The sequence below is a fragment of the Rosa chinensis genome, chromosome 4 (genome assembly GCF_002994745.2).
Source record: "Rosa chinensis cultivar Old Blush chromosome 4, RchiOBHm-V2, whole genome shotgun sequence".
NCBI classification, from domain to species: domain Eukaryota; kingdom Viridiplantae; phylum Streptophyta; class Magnoliopsida; order Rosales; family Rosaceae; genus Rosa; species Rosa chinensis.
The window spans coordinates 51,713,427-51,724,129 of record NC_037091.1 but is presented as its reverse complement, the minus strand read 5'-3'; the positions used below and the strand labels follow the sequence as shown (position 1 = coordinate 51,724,129).

Genomic DNA, 10,703 nt, shown 5'->3' with positions numbered 1-10,703 from the left:
GGTCCTCCTTGACTGGACAAAGGGTACTCCATGAGTAGCGACTCGCCATAAAATATCATCAAAAAAGTTCACCGAAAAATCTGATTTGCATTTTTCACCCAAATTCCATGTCTTCTACTCCTAACTTCACTCATTCACATTTCAAGCGTCATTTTGTCATTTTCTTCTCAATGCATGGATTCCTAAAAAGAAAAGGAAATAGATTAAAAACAATAAAATAATGAGGAAGACAAGGAAATTCTCATTGTTTTGGGACACAATTACATAAGTAAATTGTGTCTCAACATTTTCCATTTGAGTTTTTCTCCCAAAAAAAAGAAGAAGTCTCTGCTTGCTTATAGGTTCATTAAAAAAATACCCATCTTTCTACTCGCCCAAATGCTTCAATCCAACATTCAAATCGATAGGTTAATTTAATAGTGGACTGATGGTGTCACGAATTCAATTACTCTTGGCAGCAAAGAAACTAGGACTTTTTCTTCACTAGCAAATAACAAGTTCCAATATGTTGTTGTCGCTCATATCATCTAAAACCTCCAGAATTTGAACAAACCTTGCAACACAGTTTGCCGACTCGGAGGGGGGGAGAGAGAGAGAGAAATTGACACATTGGGGAGTTCTATCAAATTTGACAGGGAGAATAGGAATGTCAAGTCCTGTAGAATTTAACAGATCTGTTGGAGTGCTTTTCCTCTTTCATTTCTTACCATTAGGCATCCTATGTGGCAAAAGACCACTCCGATGGAGATGCTCTAAGGGTTTGGGTCACTCCATATATTACTAATTGGTTTTGGATGTGAAGTCTAGATTACTTTATTATGGTATCAAAGCAGGGTTATCCTACATGTGTATGCCTCCCGACCACATGGGCTTCACGTCACCCAATATAAGTTGCCTACATGTATGGCTTGAAAATTCACTCACACATGCTTGTGTGTTAAGAGTATAGATCTCACATGAAAAAATGAGACATTGACTATGAGTTTATAAGGGTTTAGATTACTTCATCCATTGCTAATTGATTTTAGATGTGAACTTTAAATTACTTTATCACATGCATGTATTTTGATGTTCTTCTTTCTTTCTTAATCGTGATATTGGAGAAGCATCATGGATGACATAATTGGTCCGTATTAATTGATTCGACCTTCAAAACTGAGACGACCCTCTATCATTATACAAGCAACTTTGGATCTAAGTGTTTGAGTTTAAGAATGAACATATACATGCCCCCATAATGTTTACATATAGGCTAAATATATCAATAAAACTAGATAATACTCATAATAGGCACTAACACCTAATGATTATTTGTAAGCAGATAACATTGCCATATTTGTGCTGTGTAGGGACTCCCACCATTGTTCTCTTATTTAATCTTTCTCCATATAGCGGATTCTCACATCCAACTTGGCTTAATTAACAAATTAACCTCATTTTGGATCTAATAAGTTCACACTGCTTAATGATATCATAACCAGAAGGGCTAGTCCCACTAATTTATAAAGTTCATGGACATGGAATGAGGTATATAGGTGCATGATGTTTCATGTGGCTCCAATTCTTTAACCCTAACCTCTAGCTTTTTCATATTTCGGCGACCTTTAGTCTTTCTTATTTTGCTTGAGATGACAACCGTCCTAATAAATTAAAGAACCTGAAAATGCAGAGCAAGCATTTTCCGACCAAGCAACAGTAAAGTTTGGAGAAGAGAAAATCATGTCCCCATAGCCGTTTTTAAAGAGACAAATCAATAAGCAGGAATTGGATGCTGGTCATTTCGATAATAAAATCAAGATCCTAATTTTGCAAGGTGCATGTACGCATAGCTATAGCACGTGTTGATCATGCAACTAACTGACTAAGTCAATTTATATTAATTTTCCTTCTAGTATTTTCGTCAAATCATACAAAACAGAAAATTCTGTGTACGTATGTGTGTGGCTTAATAACTTAATTATATATTATCCAGCTACGAGACTACGAGAGCATGCATGCATGCTGTAATAGCTAGCTAGGTTCTTAATCCATGAATCAGTTCTATATATTTCTAATGATTATCTAATTGTCCTTTTCTTTCTGTCCGGTTGTTTTTTCTTTTTAAAGGGAATTAATGGGTATATGTTCTTTTCGAAATTAGATTTCTCCAATAACAGGAGTTGATAAGTAAGTGTCACAGAATAAACTTATATTCCTATAACACATGGCAAACATGTGCCCTTATGAAGTATGGAGGCGTCTAAATACTTGTGATGGCGATCGAAATTCCACCACGACAAATATTTATCCTCGACTAAAAAATATAGATAAGCTAATATTTTAGCAAGCAATAATATTATTATTTGTTCGACATATGTGTGTATATGTACGTACACACACACAAGAGGACGTCTGCACTTTCACTAAAGTGCGGACATCAACGCTGCAGCTCTGCTCAGGCCGCGACGGGTGGAGTCACCAGCGACGACGTTGCAGCGCTGCTCAGAACCTTGTAGTTGCAGGTCAGGTCGCTGCCCAGGACCTGCAACCTCGATCTCCTCCGACCTTGATCGCTGCCCAGAACGGCCTGGGATGCCTCTGGCCTCCATCCGGGAAGCCCTGAGCCGCAGTCGCTACCTGAAACGCCGCAAAAGAGTCGACGTCCGCACTTTAGCGAAGTGCGGACGTCTGCTTTAGAACCTGCCTGTATGTGTGTGTGTGTGTGTGTGTGTGTGTATATATATTATCACAAATGGTACCTGAACTATAGCTCAATCTTATCGATAGTACCTGAATTTCAATTTTGATCAGTACCCGAACTTTTCGATTTCATTTTAAATAGTACCTAGAGCCACCTCCGGTCACTATTCCGACTAAAAACGGCATGTGAGGCAGTCATAGTGATGATTTTTGATGATTTCAATGGTTGCGATCATATATAGTGATGATTTATTGGTAATACACTTGCCTTGAACTTATTTTTTTCTTTTATATTTAGCTTTTTTGGCCGGAATAGTGACCGAAGGTGGGCTTAGGTACCATTTAAAATGAAATAGAAAAGTTCGGGTACTGGTTGTGATCAAAATTGAAATTCAGGTACCATCGATAAAATAGAGAATAAGTTCAGATACCATTTGTGATAATAAGCCTATATTCTATGTCGACCTAATTTCCTGAAGTTTAAAATAAGAGTTTTTTGTATTGCAAAAGGTTCTGGGTTTGGAACCCAGCGTACTTGTAGAACTCTATGTTCTTTTGCATAATGTGATCTGGATTGGATCGATCAAAATCCAATCGACCAATCTCGATGTTTATAAAAAATGAATTATTTATAATTTTTCGGATTATCATATAACATGTTTTCCTTATAGGATTGAATTGCGTAAGATTTAGCCTGATCAAATCGATATTTAATCTACTAACAGTTATAATTGTACTTATCTATGGATTTGCCTCCCTTACCACTAGTACACATCACTTATATTTGTCTTTAAGTACCCAACGCAATGCATCAAACGTATGCAATATTAATCTTTACCCTTAATGAATACCCTAGTTGCAAGATTAATTAATAAAGATGCGTGAACAATAATTAAGTAGACTAAATCAGCTTCTTGAATTGGGTTAAAATAGCATTAATTAACTACATCTACTTCCATTTTTATTAATGACGAATACACATTGTCAACTCTTAAAGCAATTACTTCAATCACCAATTTGCAATGATACATATTTTGATGGCAGTCTATAGTAAGGACCATTGGCATCTCTAGCCTACTATCCACCGTGCTTTCTGTTTAATGAAAATTAAACACAAAAATAAGGGCTCCAAGAATTAATTAAAGGTTTAGCCTTCCTGCCAGGTAAAGCAAAGTATCCAATAATTAATAGACGATCCGCTATAATAACTATTAGTCTGCTCATAGGGAAAAAGAGTTCGAATTCACGTACCAAAACAGTAGCATAAATAAAAGTCGACTGCATGCAGCTTTCGTGGTTGTAATGTATAATTTCAAGGTTTGATTAGTATTGAAAACGCAGTTAAAAAGGAGACTTTAGTTATTAGGAATTAACATTAAAAATGCATAGTGTGTTGGTGATTGATTGAGAACAAAATAAAAGTAAAGCAATTGAATCTTTATACGAAATCAAACACATATATGAATGTAGTGGATTTTGAGAATTTAATTTGCGGTGAAAAAAAAAGCCGACCTATAATTATAGACAGAGCCAGGATTGTGGGGACAGATCTCAGAATTAGTCTATGATATATGCAACTAGTTTATGTATCAAGAATATTCTTAGAGAAAGAGTTGGAAAGATAAGGAAGATTAATAGATCACTAGCAAAATGAAGAAGAGGTTTTTTCATGTTCACCGTGAAAGAGGGTAGTGAGCAGTCAAATGATGTACACCCTTCTAGTTAGTAATCACAACGTAGGCTGGGGTTAGCGATCAACTAATATCTTCTTCTTCTTTCTTCTTTTTTGGGATAAATAATAATCAACTAGTTAACTTTTAATACTATCCGCTATTTAACACAATGAAAAAAACGAGGCAATTTTTTTTTTTTAATTGTGCTGTGATTGTCATTGCACAGCATACAGTAAAGTTGATTGTGCTGTTAAGCTTGAACAGCTTTTTTCTTTTCTTTGTAACCAAAAAGAAAAAAGAGAGATCCATCTTTAGAGTAAGTTCACCCATTGGGTCACCGGGTCACCTACTATTCACTACTTTTTAGTGTATATTTTCATTCTCTGAGTTACGAAATACACTATGCCCGTAACCCAGGGCACGAAATACACTGTGCAGATCACCATGGTGACCTAGAAAGTGACCCAGGGTGACACAGGGCACGAAATACATTGTACTCGTGACCCATATGGTGAAAATAACACTAAAAAACAGTGAATAGTGGATGACCCAGTGACCCAACGGGTGAACTTGCTTTTTTTGTTTTTCTTTTAGTGTAATTCAATTGGTCAATTAATTTGGTTTTATGATTTTTTTCAAAGTGCTGATAGAAACCTAAAGTGCTTTTTTCGTACTTACAATGATGGATTTAAAAACATTTTACTTATTGAGAATACATAATATGGTTTTGGGTTATTATTGGTTTTATAGACACTCATTTCTTACTATAACACAACGCGTAGATATTTCTCTTTACATATATATCAAATGGATCCAACACCAGACGACACAAATTAATCGACTCTCATATTAGTTGGTCAAGCTTCAACAAGCTATCTCAAAAGCACTAATTTTGAGTTTCCACTTAGAAGCTCTTATAATCAAGGTTCAAGCCAAGAGATACTCAAGTCCATCCGTGAAGTATGTTAAATATCTACCATTTATTTATACATGTCTATTGAGCCGCTTCATCTAGTTAATGTGATTTTGTTAAATTTTTAATAAGAGAAGCTCCAATTTTTTCACATGACGAAGTTTTTACATCAGGCTGAAAAACATGAGTTTCATCACATATATATGAGAGAACTTGTAAAAACTAGGAAGACGAATTCAGTGTACTATAACATTCCAATAAAGGACCATCTTTTTCTTGATACTGTTACTAAGGACCATTATCTATTTTCTTTCATTTTTGGATAGCCATACTTTGTCTATTGAATAACTTAAATCATTATTCTCAAAAAAAAAAAAAAAACTTAAATCCTTACATTGAATACTTCCCTTGCCATAGTAACACTAATGCAATGTTTACTTATCCAAATCACAAATATGAAAAATAATATAAATTATTTCGTTTTTATATGTTTACAAAAGGAGTTAATTGAGTCTCATATGGAAATGAATCTTCATTCTCTATAAAAAAAAATAATAACATGAGATCGATTCCATCTCTCTTTATAAATAAAATCCTTCTCTCCCTCCTGTATTTTAAGTTAGAAAACAAACAAATTTCTTTTTTCCTCTCATCATGACCAATTAGAAATTTACAAACTCATAATATTTTATACAATAGTTACACATTGTGATTCCTTTTACAAAAGAAAGCCAACATGCTTCGAGAAGGTGAAAACCCTATTCTAAACTCATACGTTCACGCACGCACGCACGCACAAAATACAAGCACACACGGCAAAGAGAGAAGCTCAGGGAGGGAAAAGTCAAAGCGTCAAACTCGAAAGCCCTCTTTCTAACTATAAATAATTACCAACAAGCTTAAGTGTGTGATTACTTTAATCAACCCAATTAATTTGTAAATTAAACCTCCAAGGCCCCAAGTCCCCATTGCGGCTTTAATTTGTTCTCCCCCCTAAGTCCAATAGTCCTCCTCCTATCCTATCTCTCTCACATGCTTAACTAAACCCGTTTATGCATCTATAAAAGCAAACCCTCTCTCTATCTTTCCCGTACATCCATCCAACTATATCTCTCTGTCTTTTCCTCCATCTCTCTCTCTCTCTCTCTAATCTCTCTATCTACTCTCTCTAAGGGAAGCAATCAATCAGAGGCTTTTTGTTTGAATCAATCAGTGTGTCCATTTAGAGCTGCAACAATAATGGATGTCAAACCAGGAAGGGTATCGGACATCATTAGAAACAGTTCTGAAGAAGACGAAGATGCTATGATGATGGACCTGAGAAGAGGGCCATGGACGGTTGAGGAAGACGTTGCTCTCATGAATTACATTGCTAACCACGGCGAAGGTCGCTGGAACTCCCTTGCTCGCTGTGCAGGTATAATGATTTTAATTTCAATTTTAATTCTACTTTCCGTTGCTTTTTATTTTGCTTATAATTAGTTTGATCAGTAGTGCTATAGCTGGGAAAGAGCCAAAGAACAAGTTGACAACGTGAATGAATAATGATCTGATCTCAACTTGGTATTTTTGGGTCATTTTTTTTAGAGGTTTAGTGCTCTTCTCTTTTGCTTCATGGAATTGATTTTTTTTCCATTAAGTGAAAATTGCCAAAGTGCCAATCGAGTTCTTCTTCCTTCCCAGTTCTCTAACATTTTATCAGTTCTCCCTTATTGGCTTCCATGAAAAGGATCAATTAGATGGAGTGAAAAGCTTCATCTTGCTTGAAATAGAAGGGGGTGTCAAAATTTATTTAAAACGGTTGATTTGGAGGAGGATATGCTTGATTATTCATGATGATGATGGTGCATGAACTATAGAATTCTAAAATAGAATGAAAGCCTATATTGTTTGGAAGCCATTAAAGGATAAATATGTAGAAGTATCAAAGAAAATGACATTTCTCCTTGAGCACAACTTTACCAAAATTTGAATTTTTTTTTTTTTTGGCTTTTGCTTCATACACGTCTAACAAAATTGAGTTGCAATTTGTAAACCCAGGTCTGAAAAGAACTGGAAAGAGCTGCAGATTAAGGTGGCTCAACTATCTCCGACCCGACGTTCGACGTGGCAACATCACTCTCGAAGAACAGCTTCTCATTCTTGAGCTTCATTCTCGCTGGGGCAACCGGTAAGTGATAAGAGTCTGATTCTGTTGGTTTTCCTTGAATTAACCCTAAATTTAGTAAAAACTAAAGGTTACAAGGTCTGTAATTTTCAGATGGTCCAAAATTGCACAGCACTTGCCCGGAAGGACTGACAACGAAATCAAAAACTACTGGAGGACTCGCGTGCAAAAACACGCAAAGCAGCTCAAGTGTGACGTCAACAGCAAGCAGTTCAAGGACACCATGCGCTACCTCTGGATGCCGAGATTGGTCGAGAGAATTCAAGCCGCCGCGTCCGCCGCCACCGCCCCCACCGGAGCCTCTTCTTCTATCACAACCGCCGCGGCCAACACTTATCATTTCAACAATAACAATAACAGCTTCCAAGCCCCCGCGGGAGCAGCACACGTCGCTTTACAACAGGCAACGCTCATTGGCAATAACAATGACTTGGCCGGAAGTTACACCACTCCGGAAAACTCCAGCACTGCGGCGTCATCGGACTCGTTTGGGACTCAGGTCTCGCCGGTGTCGGAGCTAACCGACTATTACAGTAATATGTCGGTTAACAATAATAAACCTAGTAGTCAGGCTCTGGATTACTTCCAAGCCACCAATCCTCATCACCAAGTCGGTTATCATGATTCCATGACTAGTCCATCTGGTTACTCATTCAATCAAGGAGGACTAAACAGCCATAGCTTTCAAGCTGCTTCGGCGCCGGAGCAAAACAACAACGGCCAGTGGGGCATGGACGGTGGGGACTTTTCGGACAATCTGTGGAACGTTGAGGAATCCGACATGTGGTTCTTACAGCAGCAACTCGGCAATATTTGACCAAAAAAAAAAAGGAAAAAATACCGGGAGAGGGGGGGGGGGTGTGAAAGTGATACATTCATTGTAGAGAAATTTACAAAAGTTAAAAAGAGAAATAGAATGAACATGATAGATCTAATTGTGGATTAATATCGGTTTGTATTTTTCTTCCTTGTTTTTTTGGGTGAAGAAATTTGTAATTTGAGCTTTTATTTGGTTTCTTGCTTTGTCGGTCTCATTCTTTGAAATAGATTTCAAAAGTAATTATTCTTATTTTGTCGTCTTTTAATTTTAAATGTGTTTCAAGACATTTCATTTACAAACAAGTGATTTATTTCTTACAGTAACTATTTGTTCTACATTTTAACCGCGGAATGTGATTGCATTATAGAAGCATGTTTGTGTGAGATATTTTCGTATTATAATATAAAAGAAGTGCATAATTGGTTCCACCATCTTTACTTAGTACATGTCCTTATTGAACTGTTACATATATTTAAGTAAGTGCAAAACTTTTGAAAGCTTGTTGTCCATGGGGCCTGAACCAGATTAAAGTCCCCAATGTTCTAGATTGGCAAAAAAGGAATTTTGCAATGATTTTCTATACGTGGTATAATAGGATTTGTGGACTTGTTTCTTAAGCTAGCCATTAAGGACAACTTTCAAAAGTTAAATACTTAACTAATCGAGCTTTATCTTGTTTAAATGATCAAGGCCACGTCTTAGGCTTAGTACGATTCCAAATCTCCCCATTTGTTTTTTGTTTACCGTCGTACGGAACGGAGACAATGTGCTTAATTAGAACCCATTAAGCAAGACATATGGTGTGTGACGTGTTTCCATATAGTCCAAATCTTTTTAGATAGATAACCCTGTGGAAAAATATTAATTATTGTTTTCAATAATCAAATACATTTATGGAGAAAGTAGGAACATTTTTTTACCACCTTTATCTAAATATTATATATATATATAGATCAAGCCAAACATTTAATATCACAGATACATATCACAAAATTTGTTACAGAATATGTATTATAATTCACTACATAGTGAATTTGCTCGTTCATTACAGTAGTGTTCAATAGTGCCCAATATTTTAAAACTAAAACGATCTTTTTCAATTCTAAATCATCATTGAAAGAATGTTACAAGAAATAAAATCAAATTCTAGAGTCTAGACCATCTAGACAGTAAATCAACAATATTTATAATAACTATTACACAACAACCACTAACTAGAGTTGAATTTTGTAATCGAAAACAACATCTTTGAATTCAAGACATTTTGAGTAGACCTTTTGAGTAGACCAATTGAACTGGTTTACAAGAATTTTAACCGTTACTACCTACTTTGTCTTCCTTAAAACGAAAGTAGTAAAGAGGGGAGATGTGAGATATCAATCTGAAAGGGCCAAAAAAAGGAGGTTTGCACGTGCGAAGATGATAAAATCAATGCAAAGCTGAACTTAAAACGTGATGGAATAGTAGACTAGAGAGGGGAAGGGGGTGGGGGGGTATGGCGGCGGGGAATCTTTGTAGGCCGCGTGCCTGTACGAGAAGCCGTCGCAGTGGTCCCATGATAGGGGAGTGTTACGGATCTGCCACGTGTGACTTAAATAAAATTATAAAAAAAAAAAAGATTTATATCTTTCATGAATAAGGCTTCCTGGACAGAAGCACTGACAGCCGCAAGCCTTGAAACAAGTCCCGATAAAACAAGTCCACGTATGACCTATCACCTATAGATATACAGAAACATTGTATCTATAGGTTTATACGTCGGTATTTTTATACAGTACACCGTAATTGAGTGCACAACTGGAGGCCACCATCGAGCCCAATTGGTCTTCGTGACTTATCTTTCCGCCACGTTTTGAGTTTTCCTGTTTTTTTCCACTTCGATTCGGTTCAATGTAACCCGAGCCTCCTTTGAGCGGGTCCCACTGGGGACTTGTTTTAGTCAAGTGATGGGACCATATTTCTGGCTTACGTGGCGGCTTGACTACACGTCTTTTCCCGGGTGTTGACTGGGGATTAGGGTTCTTAATCAGTTGGCCATCCCACCCCCTACTTTCTTGCACAAGGACTTTATTTTTGTATTTGTTTTCCGTGGGAGAAGTGGAGAATGATTTGCAACTTTAAATTTTTTTTATGAAGGCCTACGCGTTCAAAGTTCTAATTTCAAAAGTTTCTCAACTCCACATGGAATGTTTAATTGACCAAAATGTAGAGGCTCGTTTTAGAGGGATATTTGCATGCAGAGTACGGTTGAAATATATAGGGGCTATACTGTTTGAATGGTGTGAAAAATTTTATAAAAAAAATTTGTAAATGCAGATGTTTGATTTATTAACTCTTGATTTCACAATTTTTACTTATCATATATTCATGTTATTGATCAACAATAGTAACTTTTCACGTGTAATGATAGAGATGTGTAAATTGGGCTGTATCGGACTTGAGATATTGTAT

General features: G+C 36.5%; 1 protein-coding gene across 1 annotated transcript; it reads left to right on the top strand.

The window, feature by feature from the left end:
- Window positions 1-6,346: 6,346 nt before the first annotated feature.
- Window positions 6,347-8,455, top strand: LOC112200084 (transcription factor MYB108). Its single transcript, XM_024341098.2, has 3 exons — window positions 6,347-6,682; window positions 7,306-7,435; window positions 7,526-8,455. The coding sequence occupies exons 1-3, from the start codon at window positions 6,505-6,507 to the stop codon at window positions 8,247-8,249; spliced, it is 1,032 nt and encodes a 343-aa protein (XP_024196866.1). The 5' UTR covers window positions 6,347-6,504; the 3' UTR covers window positions 8,250-8,455.
- The last annotated feature ends 2,248 nt before the right edge of the window (window positions 8,456-10,703 follow it).